This window comes from Myotis yumanensis, unplaced genomic scaffold, assembly GCF_028538775.1.
Source record: "Myotis yumanensis isolate MYYU_CA2020_CCGP unplaced genomic scaffold, mMyoYum1.0.hap1 SCAF_5, whole genome shotgun sequence".
Taxonomy (NCBI): Eukaryota; Metazoa; Chordata; class Mammalia; order Chiroptera; family Vespertilionidae; genus Myotis; species Myotis yumanensis.
The window spans coordinates 58591776-58615261 of record NW_027223756.1 but is presented as its reverse complement, the minus strand read 5'-3'; the positions used below and the strand labels follow the sequence as shown (position 1 = coordinate 58615261).

Genomic DNA, 23486 nt, shown 5'->3' with positions numbered 1-23486 from the left:
TAATCTATTAAACATAGTATTAAACCAAACTTGAGAAATGCTCCCCTCACCTCAGTTGTTAGTTTAGAATGTTTTGTGATTGAAAAATTTATTGAGTCTTGAGTTGTAAGAGTCTCAGGCACTGTCCTGGCTTTTAAACCAAGTTTCAAATGTATCCATTAAATCTGGAAGCTGATTTCTCTTCAACTGACAGGAACATGTATGTCCCGTTCCCAGGGCCCTGTCCACACATACTTGTAGAGATAGTAAGCTTGAACCTTCTGATTATAAAGTGAGTGCCCATCCTTAACAATAGCTCACTTGTGGCGCTCCAGGCTGATGCTCTTTGGTTGATGATAGTGGTGGCGTCTGAACTGCTCGGCCAGACTCGGGACAGGGGAGTCCGCGTGTGGCAGCCCTCTCTGGGGCAGACTCTGTTTGTTAATGTCATGCCATTTTTCTAGGCAGCCAGCGAGCCATGTTCAAGCAGGCCATGAGGCACTGGGAGAAGCACACATGCGTGACTTTCATTGAAAGAAGTGATGAAGAGAGTTACATTGTATTCACATACAGGCCTTGTGGGTGAGTAGAACCAAGGATGACTTAAGTCAACTTAGAAGGGAAAAAAATCCACAGGCAGGATTCATTTCCTAATACATGCTTAGTATTTTGTCCATAAGAAAGTATAAATTTACAAAAGAAAATATTCTAACTAAATATATTCTTTGATCACTGACCTTAGTGCATGAATCTCAAGGGCATTCCTCCGTGACCCCAGCTGCTTTTCCTCGTGCTCTAACGTGGCATTGCCCGTGCCTCACGCACCTGAGTTAGGAACGTCAGCAGCAGCATCTAGTGATTCCATTGTGCTTCCTCTACAAGCCATTAAGTTTCCACTGGTGTTCACTCTGTCTTTTGGTTTCCGCTTCTGTGCTACGTCAGTGCCCTGGTCCATTCATGTCTTGGTCATCTCACACCTGATCCATCCCAGCTGCTCTCCTGCGTTGCCTTACCAAGTCACTGCCACTAGAATTATCTTCACAAAATGCCGGTCACAGCAAGAGACCACACTTTTCTAGACTTGCTTCTTACAGGATGATGATAAAAACTCTCTCCAAAACAACTCATCTGTAATTTGCGGAAATGCTGTATGAAGTTTTGATAGCCATTTCTGTAGCAGTGTGCTGATGAACATTGCTACTATTCAACCAATGGGAAGGAATGGAGAATAACAGGCTCCTCTAAACTTACTTTCAAAAATAAATAAATAAACTTACTTTAAGAACGGAGCACCCATTTCACCCTTTTAAAAGCGACAATCACACATCAGTGTTTCGGAGCACATTTTGGAAAGTGCTAGTCTGAGAAGAAAATCCACATTCCTTGGTATAACATTTAAGGAATGCTGTGAACTTACCACAGCTTCCCTCGGAAGCTTCTTCGGCCACCACGTCTCTCCACAAATCCCATCATCTAGCCAAGTTGCAGTAATAGCCGTTCTTGCAGCAATGCGGTTATACTGTAAAAGGCTTCCGATTGGGGAAGTTTTCAAACTCTTCTTCCCTGTATTCATTGGAACTTACATTTACATGTGTAAATTCAGCTTGAATTTTGGTTTGCTTGCTTGCTAAGAATACTTGGCAGGGGGCAGGGTGTGCTGTCTACACTGCATCACATCAGGAGGCACAGGCGCCTGGACCTGCCAGGCATGGAACAGACTGGAACCTCAGAGGGAAGGCAGGGAAGGTTGGGTGGGTGGGAAAAGATAAACCAATGAACTTGTATGCATATGTGCATAACTCATGGACACAGACAATAGTGTGGTGAAGGCCTGGCGTCGGGGACAGGGGCAGCCTAGAAGAGGTCAATGGAGGGGGCGGGGGAGAAGGGAACATATACCTGGTATAATACTTTCAACAATAAAGATTTTTTCTTAAATGCATGAATAGATTCAAATGGTGACAGCCACATCCTGCCACCGTAAAAGTTCCCATCATTGCAAAATAGTGATTTCCCTAATGGTGTTCTTTTCTTATCCTTCCTACATTGATTAGCTCAAATTCTTCTATAAAGAGGAAGTTTCTCTAATCACTTATATCTATTTGGATGCCCTCTGGTGTACTTTATACAGGGAAATAAAAATAAATGCTTAATTTGTTTGGAGGAAATAGTTCTTGACCTAATGATGTTTTTTGTTGTTGTTGTTGTTATTTGTTTGTTTTTGCGGGGGGAGTATATTTCATGAGGTATGGCGGGGGAGGATTGTCATTTGGCTTTGTGCTATCATATTTTCCCAAATCATTTAACTTAAAACTAATGGATTTTATTTTGGCCCTGAGTGACATTAAGAAAAATGATACATTATTTATTTTCTATATATTTTTGGATAGCACCATAGTTTTTTAGTTATGACTTATTCAAGTGATGTTTTCTTTTAAGTTACTCTAATTTTAACTTGATGAGGTTTGGTCACTTTTGAAATATGTCCTAGTTTTTATATCTATTTAATATTTAAAAGGTCTAAATCTGGACTGTCCTTCCTTCTGGTTATTTAATAGAAAAGGATGTAACTCAGCTTACATATTTCTAAACACATAATGCATTCAGTCAGATCTTTCTTCTTTCCCACCCTTCAATTTTGTAAAGCAAATACAACCAAAGCATGGATCACTTGTTATTTTATTGCTTAATTTCTGTTTGTAACAAATTCATACTCATTTTCTTTCATTCACTTGGCTCTTTTCAAAGTTTTACATTTCATTTGTTTGATCCTGCTAAACTACTTTCCCCCATTCATTATCATTTCTTCATGTTTTTGCTTGTGATCTGTCAGTCGCTTGGAATGCCTTTGCTTTCATTTTCCAACAGTGGGTATCTTCCACGTATTTCATTCTCAGTCATTTCTGAGCTGCCCACAGAGGGGCTTTGCTTTATCCACAGCTCTCATGGTTACATTTCTGCTGCCTGTTCCCCTGTCGGCCATCATCAGTGATGAGGGCAGCTAGCTGATCTCCATGTCCCTCGACACCCAGCACTGCTTTACAACTAGGGACCTAGAATATACTGACAACTTACATGTTAGCTAAAGTACATTGTGTGTAACTCAAAATAAAAGAATGTAAGAATTTAAAGGGGTATTGAAGGGAAGTACTGTACAGCCTCAGAACTGATAACTGGAAGTTTGTACCATTTCACCCCCTTTGCCCATTTCTCTCACCCCCAGCCCCTTCCTCTGGTAACTACCAATCTGTTCTCTGTATCTGTTGAGCTCTACTATGTTGAGCTGTATTCTAGGGGCCACAGATATAGCAGTGAACAAAGCTGTTAAATGGTGGGCCCACAGAGAGCTTACTTACATTCTAGGGTGGGGAAGCAGAAACACAGAAATAAGTGAAATATAAAGTGTATTAATAAACACTAGCTTCTAGGACAAAAAGTAAAGCGATGTATGTAGGACAGAAGGGCATTTGTGCAAAGACCTGAAAGCCATGAGGAAGTGAGACATATGCACGTAGGGGAGAACAGAGTTCTGCCAGAGGGAGTAGGCAGCGACAAGGCTGTGAGCGAGAGCGCGTCTACAGGCTCACGGCACAGCAGGGCTGCACGGCTGAGTGGAGTGAGTGACGGGACAGTAGTAAGAGATGAGATGGTAAGACATTTGTGTGGGAAGATCATGTAGGATCTTAGAGTTTTTGTAAGTACTTTAGACTTTCCTCTGAGTAAAAGAAAGAGCCTGTATTAGTCAGCTGAGGCAATTTATAATAAATATGTCAGGGGTCATATTACCACATTTTTCTACTTTCACAGGACCATTGTAAAACTCAATGTGAAATGTATTTTTGCTTCCCATATGGACCCCATCTTATTTATTGGAGAGGGCTATGGGCGAAAGTACACTACAAAAGGTGTTTGACATTAAACAAGTTGACCCTTCTTCTTGATTATCTCCCAGATTTTGATTTGCAAAGTAATTTCTTTATGACCAGCAAAAATGACTCAGTGTGGTTAATTTAGTTACTACCTAATTATCAGATATTTCATTTTTTGTCACTATTGCTATATGGCAGCAGATATTTAAATCTCTCCAAAATCTGTACATTTTGTGGGTTTTTTACATCTAATATTTTATTATTGGGTATGTACTAAATAACTATCCATGTATGGATTACAACATACTATTGAAACAAAACTACCTGGGAGCAGAAACACAATTCCCTGATTGTTTCTCTGCCAGTTTTCTCTTTCTATTATTGATTTATTAAGTTTAATTAACTGTTATAATAGATTCTTAAATAATAAGTCAAATTAGTTCATGTACCTGGCAAGGTGTAGGTTAAAATATTTAGGCATTTAAATACCCACAAAAACCATGAGAATGGTTTGTATTTATGAACAATCAATGACTATCAAATGTACTTATTCTGGAAATTGAAATTAGTGAAATTCTTTTTAATCATTTGGGCAATTAATTTTTGACAATTTTCTCTTCCAGTTTAATAAATTAGAACAAGTGTTTCGTGTCTGATTCATCATGATTGCCAACTATTCAATGCCAATTATTTATTGCCCTCTATTGCTGTGTAGAAGGGTGGTCCTATAGATAAGCTATTTTAATATAAATCCTAATGATCAAAGCTTTAAATGTTATTTATGTAAATAAATAATAAAGCTTTATGTAATTGTAGCTACTATGTTATTATACCATTTAAAACTTATTTTAAAGTGGATATTCCTGTGTGCCCACCCTTACACATGTGTGTACACTCATGCACTCTTATGCACATGCATGTGTGTCCACATAGACACACACACAAATGAATAAATGGAACTTCTATATTTAAGGTAGGGAAACATCATTGAATGTGTATAAATACCAACAAGTTGAAGAAAACTTGCAGGAAGATGCCCTGGATAGCTCAGGAGATTCTTTCAGAAGGTGACATAGAATGTTACACTTAAGTAACTGCTGACCATTTGACACAATCTCGTAAGTCTCATAATTCTACCAGTGGTCAGTTTTTTCTCCACAAGTTAACCATTAACTTTAGATAACTCACCTTCAAAACTAGTTTTCCTCAATTGACTTCTTTTAAAAAATTTATTCTTAAAAAAGTTATTTTATAAGTAGGAAAAATGCTTCTTTTTTTATTAACTAACATCTTTCATAAATAAATTTAATTCTGTTTTTTCTAAAGAGGAAAAATAAACTTTGTTTTTATATTTAATACTGAAATAATAGATTATTGCCAGATACCAGTATTGACAAATTAATATAATGGATAGTGAGGATAAAAAATTATATTAGAAATAAATGTCAGTTAAGTCTTGCATTTAACTATATGTACAGTAACACATTAATCAACATTTGTATTTTATTTTCTAATTCATCTTCTCCTAAAAATGATTTAAGACATATGTCTAATATATGAGTTAGTACAAAAGAACTTCAAATGATTGTTTAGAGACTTTTGTTGTATAAAAATCAACCATGGTACTAGAAATTAGCCATAATCCTATCTAATAAGGAGGGAATATGCTAATTAACTGCCACGCCCTCAAAGATGGCGGCACCCACAGCCACAAGTTGGCTAGCAGGGAGGGCAGTTGTGGGTGACCAGGCCAGCAGGGGAGGGCAGTTAGGGGTGACCAGGTCTTCAGGGGAGGGCAGTTGGGGGTGACCGCGCTGGCAGGGGAGGGCAGTTGGGTGCGACTGGGCCAGCAGGGGAGGGCAGTTGGGGGGGACCAGGCTGGCAGGGGAGGGCATTTGAGGTGACCTGAGTGGTCCCAGATTAGAGAGGGTGCAGGCTGGGCTGAGGGACATTCCCCCTCCCCCACCCCCCCCCCCCCCCAGTGCACAAATTTCGTGCACCGGGCCTCTAATTATTAATAAAAGGTTATTCTGCCTCTGACTGTGTTGGACTTTATAGTTCATCACAATTCTTAATAAAAGTTGCACCATATTTTAATTCATCCAGCATTGCCCTTTCCTGTACCATCTCCTCTTTCTTTATTCCAGATGCTGCTCCTATGTAGGTCGGCGGGGTAATGGACCTCAGGCAATCTCCATTGGCAAGAACTGTGATAAATTTGGAATTGTTGTTCATGAACTGGGCCATGTGATAGGCTTTTGGCATGAACACACGCGACCAGATCGAGATAACCATGTAACCATCATAAGAGAAAACATCCAGCCAGGTAAGAATTGGGGTTCAGGGTGACTGAGTTTCCTTTGGCTGTGTTTGTACTGGTTATCATTTAACTTCTTAACAAATGTGAACTGTGTTTTTGTTTTGTTTTTTATATGATAGAATTAATATTAATATTTCACCTGAGTAAAAAGTACCCATGCTGGTGTTCTATTTTCTTCAGCATAAATGATCTTATGTGGGTTTTTTTCCCCCTTAAGATTTAGCTCTTTTATTTCTAAACTTCTGTGTTTTTCAAGATTTAGCTCTTTTATTTCTAAACTTCTGTGTTTTCCAAGATTTCCAAGGCTATTGAACCATAAATATTATTAAAAATTTTAAAGCATTTTATATACTTAACTCTATGTTTATGTTGTATGGATTTAGAAAGAGTCCGGAGTTTACCATCAAACGTGCTGCTACCATAGGAATCGATATTATATCAGGGATAACTTCTGGAGAAATTCCAGGGAAATGAGTCATCCCAGGATAGTCTAAATAGTTTCCTTGAGATTTTTCTTAAACCTGGCTGCCCAAAAGACAAATATTTAAGGATGTTTTCAGCAGTTGAAATATAATACATAATTTAAATTTAATTTTCTCTGACAGTTGATGTGTGTACAGCTTTTTGTTTTAATTCTCATAACTTCATAAACATCCGTACATTTCAATTATCAAAAGAAAAATCTTAATGCTTGGAATTGTCTTATGAGATAGTATGTATTTCAAATGTAAACAAAGTAAAAAAATGTGTCTTTTTAAACTTATTCATGGCCAGTTTCAATTACAAACATGGAATTCTTTAGAATTCCCAGTAATTACCAGCATTGATCTATTTATTTACTCCTCACATATTTGGTGACAATTATTTCTTGAGGCACTAGTAGATGTTGGAAATGCTGATGAAAAACACAAAGCTTAGTATATAGTATACAAATGATTGCAAGTGAGTGAAAAAGGTAACAATTGTCATGTTGAGAATACCATGAAGTCCAAGCAAGGTGTGGCAAAATGTACTTTGGAGAGTCAAGGGGATGTCACAAAGAAACCAAAACTTGTAAGTGAAATAGAGTGTTCTTTTTTTTTTTTTTTTTTTTTTTTCGCTTAAAGTATTACAAAGGGTTTTACATAAGTGTCCTTTTTTCCCCCCCGCCCTTGACAAGCCCCTGCCCTCCCTTACCCCCCAGTGTCTTATGTCCATTAGTTATGGTTATATGGGTGCATACAAGTCCTTCGGTTGATCTCTTAATCCCCTCTCTCCTCCCCCCCAACCCTCCCTGGCCTTCCCACTGCAGTTTGACAATCAGTTTGAGGCAGCTCTGCCTCTGTATCTATTATTGCTCAAAAGTTTGTAATGGTCTTTATTATCCATGAATGAGTGAGATCATGTGGTATTTTTCCTTCATTGACTGGCTTGTTTCACTTAGCATAATGCTCTCCAGTTCCATCCATGCTGTTGCAAATGGTAGGAGTTCCTTCTTTTTAACAGCAGCATAGTATTCCATAGTGTAGATGTACCACAGTTTTCTAATCCATTCATCTACTGATGGGCACTTAGGCTGTTTCCAGATCTTAGCTATGGTGAATTGTGCTGCTATGAACATCTGGGTACATATATCCTTTCTGATTGGTGTTTCTGGTTTCTTGGGATATATTCCTAGAAGTGGGATCACAGGGTCAAATGGGAGTTCCATTTCCAATTTTTTGAGGAACCTCCATACTGCCTTCCATAGTGGCTGCACCAGTCTGCATTCCCACCAGCAGTGCACAAGTGTTCCTTTTTCTCCACATCCTCTCCAGCACTTGTCGTTTGTTGATTTGTTGATGATGGCCATTCTGACAGGTGTGAGATGGTACCTCATTGTTGTTTTGATTTGCATCTCTCGGATGATTAAATGTACAACAGGAAACCATAAAAATTCTAGAAGAATACAAAGGCAACAAAATCTCAGACATATGCCAAAACAATTTCTTCACTGATACAGCTCCCAGGGCAGTCGAAACTAAAGAGAAACTGAACAAATGGGACTACATCAAAATAAAAAGCTTCTGCACAGCAAAAGAAACCATCAACAAAACAACAAGAAAACCCACCTCGTGGGAAAACATATTTGCCAACGTCATATCTAATAAGGGCTTAATCTCCAAAATTTATAGGGAACTCATACAACTTAACAAAAAGAAGATAAACAATCCAATCAAAAAATGGGCAAAGGATCTAAATAGACACCTTTCAAAAGAGGACATTCAGAAAGCCAAGAGACATATGAAAACATGCTCGAAATAGAGTGTTCTAAGTGCACAGAAGACGGATGGAGTTTCTAAGCTGAAGAAACATCATGATCAAAGACGCAAATACAGAAAATGGAATCATTTTACTTGCCTGTTGTGGCTGCATGGGAAGTTACAAGTGGGAAATTAGTTGGTAATTACCCAGGAAGGTTCGATCGCAGGGATCGTCTACTAGTATCTAAAGCTAGGGAACTTAGATTTATACTTTGAGTCCTAGAGAATAATTGAAAGTTTGAAAGCCGATTGAGTTCAGATTTAAAAAAGAAAAAATAATTCTCTCATTTTAGAGATCATTAACTGAGATTGGGGAAATAGACGTGGGGAAGATGAACCTGAAGTCAGGGAAACTCATTAGACACTTAAGTAAGTAGTTTATGAGATAGCTAAGGCCTCAGTTAAGTAGCACAGGTCAAGAGAAATAAAAGGGAATAATCTTTCAAAATATTTTAAGAGGAGCATCATCATGTGAGGAGACCTCTTCAAGGTTTTATTTTTAGGCAACAGAATGAATAGTGGCACCATCAAATGAAATAAGAAATATGGACAAGGTAACACTTTTGAGAGGGAGAAAAACAAATGATGATTTTATTGAGCATATCCTGGAGTTTGAGAAGCCTTTGGGTGATCCAAGTTGAGATTTTGAGTAGACAAAGGGAAGATGAGTCTAAAAACTTTCATATATATATCTATGATAGAAATTTGATAGGGAATCTGACTGTATGGAAGCGCTGAAGGGAAAAGAAAATGATTGAGGATAGAAAATGGGGACATCAATATTTAAAGAAACATTTTGTGTATATATGAAACCTATCTGATCCTGTTAACCAATGCCACCCCAATAAATAAAAATAAATAAGTAAATAAAGAAACAAATACATAAATAAGTAAATAAAGTAACATTTTGTAGAAAATTTCCCACAAGACTAAGAAGGTTTGGTCTAAGAGGCAGAAAATTAATGAATTGTGAAGCCTCAGAGAATAGATCATTTGAAGATTGATGAAATAATCTTTAGTGTTGAATATCAAAGACAAGTAAAGAAATGTATACCCCCAAAATAGAAGACTAATGCCTAAGCCAGCTATCAAGGTTCATATTATACTTTATATCTTTAGGTGAGAAATAAAAAGGAAATAATAGTTCTGAAAATTATTTCAATTACCAATTAAATGAGAAGTTATCTGTTAACCTTAGTTATTAAATTTCCTCTATTATGCAGACAAAACTTATAAAGGAAATAACTTTCAAGAATGATGTTTACTCTTAAAATAAGACTCTGTTTCAATGTAAATATGTACCCGAAACAAGCAAGAAATGTATAAATAGTATGTAATGTATAATACTTAACACCGTGTTAAGCAAATATGACTACGGTATTCGTTCGTACTTTTGTTGACTCTATATTCAGGCCAATAGAAAACATAATTTATTAAGTGAGATTTCCTGAGTTTTTGGAACTATTAGTAGTGCAATTCTAGTATGTAAGAATTCATATTGGAGATTAATCTTCAAAAAATTTATGACTTGCTTTGGCTCAGAAACTTGAAACTTAAGTGATATTCAAGGGCAATGTCTAATAAGTGCAGACTTTAGCTTAGCATTTATATGCAAAATTAGTGACAATGATAAGAGGCAAATTGATATAAGGATTGATTGCTTTAATCCACTTTAGAATATTCGTTCAAGACGGCTTATTCTTTTGAAGCATATTCTTCCTAATCAAAAATGCTCTCCAGTTGGAACTTGGAGTAGATTAATCAAAGAGATTCTTATTCTAATTTTGAATAAAATTTGTTGCTGTTGTTTTACCTGTAGTAACAAAATCACATAGCTGAAGTCCGTCATGTACTTATAAATAAATAGGTACTTATAAATATTGTTTTTATATTTTTTTCAGTGTTTCATAGAAAGAATAGAAAGCAAATAGGAAGATAATTTTTCTGTCTTGGCAACTTTAGTTATAAGAGAAAGGTGGGAAAGTCATTAAGTAAGATGTAACTTTTTATAATCACTTCTACAGTACTGAAAAAAAAATTTTAAATTTTAAAGAAACAAATATGAGAACGCAGAAGCGTATACATAGAAAACAGACCCAAAGTATCCTTTTGATAATCCACTCTTTTTCCAAAATTAACTTATTAATGGAATTCAGTATTACACTTTCAATGTGATATTAAGTAACACAGCAACACTGGATGGACACTTTTGTGGGTGTTAGCATGTAATTACAGTATGCATGAAGATTAGCCACTTTGTAAAGACAAGGTGCAAGCATAGGAATAGCTCTTCTCTTCTCTGCCTGGTAGAAAGCTTCTGAAATGTTATTTGTGCCTGCTTCTTAGGTCAAGAGTACAACTTTCTGAAGATGGAGCCTGGAGAAGTGAACTCCCTGGGAGAAAGATATGATTTTGACAGTATCATGCACTATGCCAGGAACACCTTCTCAAGGTTGGAGTCTCAGGTTATACCTTTTGACTTTTAATTCCTTTCCTCTGTGCGGCTTCTCACAAAGCTATGTCTAACATTAGAACTAGAAGCATTTTCAAACATTCCTGCCATAAAATACAAAAATACTTGATTGGTATTTATAGCCAACACCAGACATTTGGAATTTTTTGAACATGTTTTTTTTTACATTTGCTATCAGCAAACAGATGATTTTACTACTTTCTTTGTGATTTGGATGCTTTTTCCTGCTTTTTCTTGCCTAATTGCTCTGGCTAGGACTTCCAATACTGTGTTGAATAGAGGTGATGTGAGCAATTAGGCTTGTCTTATTCCTGATCTTGAATGCAAAGCTTTCAGTTTTCAACCATTAAATATGATGATCCTATAGGCTTTCATATATGGTCTTTATGATGTTGAGGTACTTTGCTTCTGTCCCTAGTTTGCTGAGTGTGTTTTTTTTTTATCGTGAAAGCATATTGACTTCTGTAAAATGCTTTTTCTGCATCAATTAGATGAACATGTGGTTTTTGTTGTTCATTCTATTAATGTAAGTAATTGAAGTTTTATAGTTTCTTCTATTTTCGACCCACAGAGTCTATAAAACTTTTAGTTGTTTTCATGAATATAGCCCATCAGCAGATTTAGGTACTTACTTGTGGGAAGAATGGGGCTAAAGATAAGGGGTTTTTATATGCATGCATAGTTTGTAACATAGATTTTTGCTTAACTGGGGCTGCCCATTTTCCATTAGTAAAGAATTGTAAAATTTTATGAAGCTTATTTAAAAGCATAGCTAATTTACTCTTCCATTGTAGGTAAAACAAATGAAGGTTAGTAATTGAAGCCCTCAATGATCTGTCTGTAGTCTATTGATAGTGCTTTACTGAAGGTGTTTAGGAAGAGTCTGCATTGCTTAAGGGCCTGTGTCAAGAAGATAGTTATTAACTCCCTGACCACCAAGAAGGAACAAAAGAATGGTAACTGACCCACTCCCCCCCCCCCCCAGTGAAAGGGAGGTTACCTCAGTGGACAGAATGAGTCAAAGTTCATCATTCGATTGTCTGAGTTTGAATACATACAATTTAAGATGGCCTGGTACTTTTAAAGCGGAATCTCTTTTGAAAACTGGAAAAAAAGGCAACAAAAAAAACCTTTTCAGGCTACAAATCTGTTTTCAGAAATTGAAAATAGTAAATTATTAGTTCTGAATACTGCAGAAATTGTAACATTTCATTAATTTGGACTTACCTAGTTAATAATCTGTTGATTCATGCAACATAGTTGAATAATGGCTTTTCTTAATGCTGTCTTGTGCCTCAGCTTCCCCTTCAATTGCACTGGCCTCGCTGGAGTTGCATCCTATTAAGTATGTTTAAGCTCTCACTTTTGATGGTCAATAACCAACAATTACTAGTTTCCCCTCTCTACCTTCATCTTAGATAATTTACATATGGAGCTCTGTAGATACTTAGCTTTGGTTTTAAGAGTTCCATTCCATATTTGAGTTATCTAAGTTTTATCTAAAGATGATTACCTAAACCTAGAAGCTAGGGTGCTCAGTCATAAATTACTCATACTTCCTGTTACTTTTCTGTTTTATTATCTTTCAGACTCTTCTATATTTTTCTCTGTTGTACCTGTCACTATTCCAGTTTATCATTCTTTTATTTAATGTCTTTCTTCTCCCATGAGAATGTGAGCATTATAAGAGGAGGAATTTTTTGTGTCTTTTATTTACTGCTGTGAATCCAGACCTATAACAATTCTCAGTAAATACTTCCTAAAGGTAGGAAAAAGTAGAACTGAAAAATTTTTAAACTTTTTAAAATATATATATTTTATTGATTTTTTTACCGAGAGGAAGGGAGAGGGACAGAGAGTTAGAAACATCGATCAGCTGCCTCCTGCACACTACCCACTGGGTATGTGCCCGCAACCAAGGTACATGCCCCTGACCGGAATCGAACCTGGGACCCTTGAGTCCGCAGGCCAATGCTCTATCCACTGAGCCAAACCGGTTAGGGCAAATTTTTAAAACTTTTTAATCGAATTTATTGGGGTGACATTATCTCATAAAATTATGTAAGTTTCAGGTGTACAATTCTATAACGCGGCATCTGTATATTGTATTGTGTGTTCACCACCCAAGTCAACTTTCCTTCCATCACCATTTATGACCTCTATACCCTCATCTTCCTCCCCAATCCCCTTTCTCTCTGGTAATCACCATACTATTAGGCGTGTCTAAGAGGTTTTCTTGTTTTGATTTTTTGCTTAATCCCTTCACCTTTTTTACACAGCCTTGGAACCCTATCTATAAGTCTGTTTCTATTTTGTTTATCAGTTTATTTAGTTCATTATGTTACCAGCGAGACGATGAGACCATGGTTTTTGTCTTCTTGAAGGAAAGATTTCAATCAAGAGACAAATTACAGCAAGCAAAGCAAGTAAAAATGCATTGGCTGCAGCAAAAACACACTTAGGACAGTGAAATAAGGAAGGGCATAGGAGAAGCAACAGGAGAGCCTAGCCTGGGCTGCTTTGCCTCACTGGGGAGTCAGAGAACAGGGGGCCTTGGAGACAAGTTCAGAGGATTAGCCTGGGATGAGCTGCCACTATCCATTGCTCCCCTGGTTGCAAGTCTCATGGGGTCCCTTGAAGAAGGGTGGGGAAGGGAATGGTGCAGCGTGCTCACCTGGGGGAGAGCGCACACTGGGTCTTTTTTGTTGAGGTTATGCTGGGTCCTTTGTGTTGAGGGTATTTATCTCTCTTGCCGGCAGTAATTTTAGGGGAGGTCTCAGGGAAGGGACTCAATACACTATTAATTAACTTCCCAGGTGTGCTCTTTCAGGGACATAGTCTCTGCTGATTGGTTGGCACTAGGGCAGGGGATTATTAGTCAGTGCAGCTGGTCCTGACGCGGTCACTGTGTCACTTATCTGGTTTTGCTGCTTTTCTGGGCCTGGAGCTGAAATACAACTGAGACCTAGATTTTATCTTTAGGGAGGAAAAGTCAGGGGATTGAAAAGTAGTTCCAGATAACAAGGATTACTTCTTATTTAAAGATGGTGACAACACAGCCAGCATGGCTCAGTGGTTGAGCATGGACCTATGAACCAGGAGATCACGGTTCGATTCCCGATCAGAGCACATGCTTGAGTTGTGGGCTCGATCCCCAATGTGGGGCATGTAGGAGGCAGACTATCAAGGATTCTCTCTCATCATTGATGTTTCTATCTCTCCCTTTCCCTTCCCCTCTGAAATCAATAAAAATATGTTTTAAAAAAATGGTGACATTCTTGGAAAGTATGTAAACTGAAATAAATCACTATTGAAATGGCATCATGGGGAGCTTCCTGTTCCACTGAAGTTTTGAAAGCTTTCATAATTAATGATATCCAAACTAAACCTAAAATAAAATAAAATACCTTTATAGTTTATAGTTTCTCTTTTAAAAAAAAATCCTTAAATACACACTCTATTCTTCTCACCACTTAGAATAGTCCCCCAGTCCATTGAACTTTCTTTAGAGCTACAAAGTTGGTTTCTATTGCAAAATTAGGCTGTATTTTTAGTGCACTGGAGTCAGAATTTTTAGTTATGCATATTAAGAAAAATAGTTTCTATTACAACCTTGGGAACAAACAACTCAGTAGCCATACCTTACCATTATTAAGGCATTACTTAGTTAGTTGATTATTAATTTTAACATGAAACATTTTATACTATATGTATGTGTATGTATGTGTGTATATCATTGAACTATTTTGCACTAATTTGACACTCTTTGTTTTTCCTTGTTCTTTAACATGTACTGTAGTACTTGGAAGAATACTAAGATTAGAAGAATCTAAGATTTAATTAGAAGAATACTAATATTAAATTAGTAGTTTAACTAAGAAATGAAACTGCACACACACACACACACACACACACGAATATATGTGTGTATTTTATTTCTCTTTTACAATTTTAGTAACTTCAAAAGTATTTATTGTAGGTTGTCTTTAAGAAATATAGCTACATGAGGAAGACTTGTTTTACAACTTGGTAATCCAAGGGGTTCTTAGAGATGCTTGAGAGATCCAAACAAAAGCCATGTGTATGTAGTGGGGTACTATCTAGAATTCTAGGTTTTGAAAATCATGTAATATATATTTCTAAGGAAAATGTGAATATCATCACTGACTCCATGGTAGGCATACATACAGGGTGTTCCAAAAACTGTATACACAATTTGAATAATTTGTCAATTCCAGTGGGTTAAATCTGAAAAGAAAGAAACATCAGCTGAGCTATCAGCTATTAAAATGTGTATACTTTTAGGGGGAACACCCTGTATTTAGCACACATTTTATTTCTACTTTAATAAAAGTGTTTTGAAAGTCTGACACACGGGTTAAAGCATATCACTGATGTTTTTCCCCGTAGATTGACTTGAGTTTGAAAAAAACCCCTAATATTTGTAAGAAGTATATGTGTCTTAATTGGGTGACTTATGTGTGGCTTGCTTCTGATTTTTTTCAGGGGGATGTTTCTGGACACTATTCTCCCTTCTCGTGATGATAATGGCATACGTCCCGCAATCGGTCAGCGGACCCGTTTAAGCAAAGGAGATATTGCACAGGCAAGAAAGCTGTATAGATGTCCAGGTATTGCACCATACAAACACAGAAGCATGATTGTGCCAGATGAATAAGCCACCACTTACTCAACTGTTTACATGTCTCTTTCCATGCTGGCAAGTGACTTGTTCGGTTCAAAGTCAGTAATCAGAAAATGAAATAGGAGAGAACTCTGGAACACCCACTGATATAATTAAAAACAAATTGCTAGAAATCAAATTTCAAGCACAAGGATAGTATGTTTTATTTCTTTTAATTTAAGGAGTAAAAGAGTAAAAGGCATGTTTGTCTGATAGTTATTAAATAGTTGCATGATTTCAAAGTCAAATTCTGGGTCTCCTTGGTAATATAAAAAGAATGTCCTTTAGTTCGACTTCAGATTTGAGTCCTGAATGATCTTTTCTTGCAAGTACCATCATTAATGGCATATAAATTAAATTTTTATTATTGGAATTGATAAATTAGTTGTGAAAAATTAGTTCTAACCATGTTGCTAATGAGCTACTGATTGTTTTTCTACTGGATAAAGTTGTGGAAAAGATTAATAGAAGGTCCTGATTGTTTTTTCTACTGAATAAAGTTATCAAAAAGATTAATGGAAGGTCTTAATAAGAAAGTTCCAAGGGAACACTAGTGCTTTATTGGTTCAAGGAAAAATAAGAGTCAGCTTCCAATTTGGAAAGGCTGTGTATTCTATGCACCTACTGCACACTCAAAATCCTCTCCTAGTAAAATACCTTATTTCAAAGAAACATATTTAACTTTACTTAACATGGATTTTCCAAATTGTTTTGTCCATGTATTTATGTAAAACACACATGCATGTGTAGTATTTGTTTGTTAAAATCTAAATTTTCACAGGGAAGATGAATTTATAAACAGATGTCACCACTATGATAAAACACATGGGTGATCCTTGGCTAATTTCTGGCAGTATTGGATGAACTATGTTTTTAAAATTTCAAAATAGAAAATTATGGAAAAGATTATGTGATTAATATCAACTAAATAAATGGCCAGTTCCCATATAAAACATTTAGATTGTCTCTCTAAATATATATGTATGTACATTATACTTAAAGAGCACACTAGAGATGCATTTAAACACTGAATTGTAGAAAAGTCAGTCAGTGGGAATCGAAAGAATCACATGTATGACACTAATTTAATTTCCAACCTATGGCTCTTGAATATTTTAGTTATTAATAGGAAAATAATTAGTAAGAATAATTTTTACTTGAGACTTTAATCATGTAAATAGATAAATGGGCTATTTTCGTACTTGAAATATAGTAATATGTACATTGCTTTGTTTAATATGGCAAAAACCACAGCATATAGGCATCATTATTACTGAGGAATATATCTTGTGTTTCTAAAACAGTATAAAAAGCAAGTCTCTGTTTTGCAGCTTATAAAATACAAGGAATAAGGGAGAACTAAAAGATATGTTTATATATTTTTTAAAAAGATGTTAACTTTTAATTCCCAAGGTCTTTGAGAATGACTTGGGCTTGATTTTTTGTTTTCATTTTTTACTTTTTTATTTATTTCACTGTAGTTGGTGTTCAATCTTAAATTGGTTATATTAGTTTCAGGTGTACAATATAGCTATTGGATATTTTTTTACCTTACAGTGTGAACATCCCATTAATTCTAGTAATCATCCATCCTTCATGCTCACCAAGCAACACACTCTCTCTCTTTTTCTAACTCTCCCTCTTTCTATTCTTTCTCTGTCCCTCTCGCACTGTACCCACCCCTTCCATATCTCTCTCTCTCTCTCTCTCTCTCTCTCTCTTTCTCTCTCTCTCTTTCTCTCTCATAGGCACTAGTTCTAGCCCTATTTATGGTTATGTATTTAAGGTTCTTCATTTCCTCACAATGGGAGTACTAATGATGTTAGTAAACATACACTTGCCATTGTCAAAATACAGTTCAGCTACACTGATGCTGTCGGTTTAACAGTAACTCCAAGTGCATCAGTGGAATTGTTGTAAAGACCCACAATTATACACTGAAGTCTAAATAGGATGACTCATCTGAGAATCACCTAAGAAAGTAAGAATTTATAACGTGACACTTGGTTGTTTCTTGCTTTTAATAGAGAAGAGGGTTTTATAGAACTGCATATTTCTTTGGAGTCTGTCTTGCTGTTTTGTTAGAAATTGCTGATGAATAGAGTCCATAAAGCTATTTGGCTACTTTTTACTCCAACTTTTTTACTCCATATGAGTTTATGCTCAAAGTTCTATTGCTTCTGCATCCTATAGAGCTGTTCCTTAGAGTTTAATCTTGAAAGGATGCCTGACCTTCACACATAGATATTCAAGGTTGTGACTTTTCTGGTCTGTAATTGCATTTTCTCTTAATTTATTTTTTCTGTAGTCCAATGCCCTTATTGTTTATAACTACTTAGTACTTATACCAACTATCAACTCTAATATTATCTTCATAATTCTTTCTTAATTAAATGTGTCAAATAACAGTGAATTTATGAGGAATATAAAGAAAATACCTTATAATAAAGAAGCTTCCAAGGATATCTTTCTTTTAAATACAAATGTTGTGTGTTGATTTTGTGTATGGTGACAGATAAAAGTCTAAGTTCATTTTTTTGTATGTGTATAACTAGTTCCCCCAACACCATTTGTTGAAGAGACTGTCCTTTCCTCACTGTGTAGCCTTGTCACCCTTATTGAATATCATTTTACTGGATATGCATGGGTTTATTTTTGACTCTTTATTCTGATCCATTGGTCTGTATGTCTATCTTATGACAATATCACACTGTTTTGATTACTGTAGATTTATAATACATTTTGAAGTCAAGAAGTGTGAAGCTTCCATATTTGTTCTTCTTAAGATTGTTTTAGTTGTTCAGATTTTGTGGTTCTATATGAATTTTAGGACTTTTTTCTTTCATTTCTGCAAAAAAAGCCATTGAGATTTTGATAGAGATTGCATAGAATCTGTAGGTAATGTTGAGTGGTATGGAAATTGTAGCAATATTGTCTTCAAATCAATGAACACAGAATTTCTTTACATTGCTTTGTTTTCTTTAATTTTTTTTCCTGTGGTGTTTTGTTGTTTTCAGTGTATAATCCTTTTTTCTCATTGGTTAAGGTATTCTGAACATTTTATTCTTTTTGATGCTATTATAGATGGGATAGTTTTCTTTATTTCCTTTTCAGATTACTTATTGTTAGTATATGGAAATGTAACTGATTTTTGTATGTTGATTTTCTGTCCTATTTTGCAGAATTTATTAATTCTAACAGTTTTTTTGTGAATGTGTGGCATCTTTATGGTTTTATACATATAAGATCATGTCATCTGCCTAGAGAGATAGAAGCTTAACTTCTGAATTTTGTTTTGTTTTAGAGTAATTTCAATTAGGAAAGTGATAATTTTCTTTGCATATTTTTTAAGCCTTTTTTTTTTTTTTTTTTTTTTTTTTTTTCTTTTTTACTGGATATGACTGCATTTGTAATTCAAAAACACATTCTAACAATTAAGGCCACAGTCTTCCTTTCTGTGAAAAAGGTATGTAAGTAGACGTCATACCTTAGGGCGTCATAATAGTTGACCCTTACAAAGCTACTTTATGAAGTACATATCAATAAGATAGTCGCTTTAGAGAAGAGAAAACTGAGGTGGAAGCTTGTAAGACTTACTTGTATGACATAATTAGTAATGCCATAACAGTTTTCTCATCCACATACCTTGTAGAGTGTGTGGGCAGACTATGCACTTTATCTTAGTGTCACATTTTCCTTGGTAATTTTTCTTTAATTCTTTTAATAATAAAGTTTGCTCTTTATATCTGAGCATTAATCCACAAATGGCTGGGAAAATGGATGAAAATCTTCTGTTAGTAGGAATTAGGTAGCCTGGGACAACCACATGTACTAGGAAAATGGAAAAATATTACCACAACTTGACTATTGTTTGTACTTCTTGCATTTATAAGCAGGTGCTAAATATTTATTAAATTTTTGAATTATATGTTATATTTATTTTTTTATTTTTAGAATCTTTCATTTTTATCATATTATTGTTATATTTGTGGATTAACTATATTTCTTTGTTTTAATTCTACTTTAGGAAATACAGTACCAGCATTCTATGTAGTTTAGTGGAGTTTTCAATCATTACAGAATTTATTTTTAAATTGTTGTGAATTCTAGCTCTTTTCATTGAAACACACTCAACTCCAATATGACTAGCATCTAAACTGACTTTAGTGAGAAGCACATTGTTTGCATCCATAAATCTTAACACATTTAAACTTTTTAAGGGTTCTTATAACATTATATTTATCAAGTGCCCTTCTTGATTCATGAAAAGTCCTGAATTGTGTGTTTTTGACCAATGAGCATTTTTGTTTTGTTCTAAAGTTGCTTTTATCAGAATAAATATTGCTTACTTTTACTTTAAATTTATTTTGCTGTGCAAACATATCTGTGTTTCCAAATAAATATTTATATTGTATCAGACTTTTTTTTTTAAATATATTTTATTGATTTTTTTTTACAGAGAGGAAGGGAGAGAGATAGAGAGTTAGAAACATCGATGAGAGAGAAACATCGATCAGCTGCCTCTTGCACATCTCCTACTGGGGATGTGCCCGCAACCCAGGTACATGCCCTTGACTGGAATCGAACCTGGGACCTTTCAGTCTGCAGGCCGACGCTCTATCCACTGAGCCAAACCGGTTTCGGCGTATCAGACTCTTTTTACAGCTCTATTTTGTGTTTTCAAAGTCATCATCTTTTTTTTTTTTACATTTAAGTTAAGATATGCAAAACCATTGGCAACCTATTGAGGATATGATGAGCTGCTGGTAGCTATTGGTCTCTCATATGGAAATATCTCAGTTTTTATTTCAGTCTCCGTCAGAGGGAAGAAACTGTTCTTTCACATTGTTGTTGAGTAAAAGTTTAAAGATGACTGGCTGCAGCAGAGAAATTATTTTTGGATTAAGGATACTTAAAGCATCCTAGGTTCATGTAGCTCATACCGTGTCTTACAAAACAACAGGAAAACCCGTTATAGAATGACTCTGACCTTGGCTGCACCAATAAGCTAATTACACTCTGCTTTTTGCCTTTGTTGAAATGGCCCTAGAGATATCAATCATACAGATCCGAAGGCTGTGGAGCTGATAATTTGCTATTTCAGATGACTAGTAATTACTTCCAAGAAATTAGACAGGCTTAGTAAGAGAAAAATGTAATTGCTTTTCCAGCAATTTGTACTTATGATCAACAGAAAAGAGAGAGTAAATAAACATCTACATCCTGTTGGAAAATTTGAGTCTTCCATGATTTTTTAAAATATATTTTCACTGATTTCAGAGAGGAAGGGAGAGATAGAAACATCCATGATGAGAGAGAATCATTGATTGGCTGACTCCTGCACATTAGACCGAGCCCGCAACCCATGCATGTGCCCCCCGACTGGAATCGAACCCGGGACCCCTCGGTTCGCAGGCCGACGCTCTCCACTGAGCCAAACTGGCCAGGGCGTCCATGATATTTTTTATCTTTCAGTTTTGGGGGGCTTATTTTGAAAAAAACTTTCATTGTGATTACATTTTGGTACCACTTTTATGGATTACTTACTAGTTAAGATTTTTTTCAACTTTCCCATGGAATAATTCAATGTAAACTGAACTTAGCCTCAATTTACATTGAATATGTTGATGGAATGTTTCATGTGGTCTCAGAGCCACATCAACAAGGTAGCGACTGACCTGAATCAAAATATGGATCATTTACAAGTTGGCTACTGGCTCCTTGAGAAGGGATGGCAGAGGTTTCCATGAGGAAGGGCTTTATACAGGCCAGTTATTTATCTCCAAATCTCGTGATTCGGTTAACCCTAGTGATCCCATTAGGTATAGTGAAATTCTTATGAGAGACATAAAAATAAATTATTTAGAAAGGGAAAGTCTTTTATAAAATACAAATACATACTCTTGTCTAACACTAAAAGACTCAAGGTTTTAATTATGATGCCCATACCTTTCATTGAAATTAAAAATGATCTTATACTTTTTAGGAAATAATAGATGTTATCTTTTTAAAAAATCAAATATATGTATTTTATTTTTATTTCAGCATGTGGAGAAACCCTACAAGAGTCCAACGGCAACCTTTCCTCTCCAGGATTTCCCAACGGCTACCCTTCTTACACACACTGCATCTGGAGAGTTTCTGTGACCCCAGGGGAGAAGGTAGTTTATAATATCGAGAGTTCTCTTTTACTCTCATATAAGTGCAGAGGTTTATCTTTCAAATCTAATTTGCTTTATTTTTTATTCTTGTTTAATCAAATAAAAGACTAAATAGTTCGAAAAAATTATAATGGGTTTTAAAAGATTAAACATTCTATTTTACCAAAATATACAGAATGGCCAATGTAAAAGTAAAAGAACTATTGATAATTTCTTTATCAAATCATGCTCATTAAAAAGGAATAAGACATGATACAGAATGTCATTAAATTTATCTTCCTGAAGATGATCACATGAGTTATTATCTAGAAACATCACAGCACCCTTGTTACAAACATTCTCTTTTTTTATAAGATTGTGTGTTTCCTGGAACTAGAGGACAATTTTTCATTATATTGGAAAATTTAATCAGTAGGTTAAAAGTCAGAAGCATGAAAATATCTAATTTTTAAAGTACATATGTTAGAGATAAAATTATGGAAGAATATATAACAAAACAATGCTTATTTATCTTTGTTGGACTTATATATAGGTTTCATTTCTTTTTCTTTTTTTAAACGAAATATTTTTATTGATTTCAGAGTGGAAGGGAGAGAGAGATAGAAACATCAATGATGAGAGGAAATCACGGTTTGGCTGCCTCCTGCACATCCCCTACTAGGGATCAAGCCCACAATCAGGCATGTGCCCTTGACCAGAATCGAACTCAGGACCCTTCAGTCCGCAGGCCGACGCTCTATCCACTGAGCCAAACCAGCTAGGGCTCATTTCTTCTTTTATTTTCTATGATAAGCATATATTATTTTTATGCAGGAAAAACATAATTTATTCATTTATTTTTTATTTGTTTATTTGTTAGTTAATCCTCACTAGAAGATATTTTTCCCATTGATTTTTAGAGAGAATGGAAGGGAAGCAGGGAAGGAGGGAGAGAGAAAAAAATCAATATGAGAGAGACACATTGATTGGTTGCCACCTGCACGCACCCTGACCAGGGCTGGGAATCGAACCCAGGTGTGTGCCCTTGACTGGGAATTGAACCCACAACCCTTTGGTGCTTGAGCCAACACTGTACAATAGCAGCTAGGGTGGGAATATATCATTTAAAAAATAAAAGTATTGTTGTACAACAGTGTGAATGTGCTTAATGCTACAGAACTGTACACTTGAAATGGTTAAAATGGTAAATGTTATATTATGTATATTTTACCACACTAAAAAAAAAAGAGAGAGATTGTCAGTGCATGTGTGTGTCTTTGTAGGAGTAAGCCTGCCAAGGTAAAGACAGAGTTCTGTCCAATCTGAGGCTGTTTTTGATGTTGCACAGGACATGCTGGTAACAGTCCAGGATGTGCAGCTGAGAATGTAGCTGTGTTGAGCTGATAAAAGCATGCAATATCGATTCTTCCATCCCTCAGAACTGATTGATCTTTTAACAAGGATAGACTTCTTACATATTGAATACAGTTAGCATTTTTTTTTCTTTTCCTATGTAACCCATTTAAAAGCTATCATTTGACTGCTTTAATTTTGAAAAAAAAAATGTCTTGTTAACCACTCATCTAACAGTTTACACATATGGGGTCAATTTATAATATAATGTTTATATTGGCAAAGGCACAGCTTAAATCTAGCAATTGCTGTATAGATAAATTGTTGATTCCATTAAAATGTGTCTTCTGGTGTGTGAAAGAAATCTTTGCTATCAGGAATCTTAT

General features: G+C 35.6%; 1 protein-coding gene across 1 annotated transcript in view; it reads left to right on the top strand.

Moving 5' to 3' along the window:
- Positions 1 to 23486, top strand: part of TLL1 (tolloid like 1) — a 164925-nt gene that overhangs the window by 83658 nt on the left and 57781 nt on the right. Inside the window, exons 5-9 of the mRNA XM_070415358.1 lie at positions 444 to 561; positions 5996 to 6174; positions 10797 to 10902; positions 15430 to 15554; positions 21653 to 21768. Of these exons, the coding sequence (XP_070271459.1) occupies positions 444 to 561; positions 5996 to 6174; positions 10797 to 10902; positions 15430 to 15554; positions 21653 to 21768 (644 nt within the window). The remainder of the gene's footprint in view (positions 1 to 443; positions 562 to 5995; positions 6175 to 10796; positions 10903 to 15429; positions 15555 to 21652; positions 21769 to 23486) is intronic.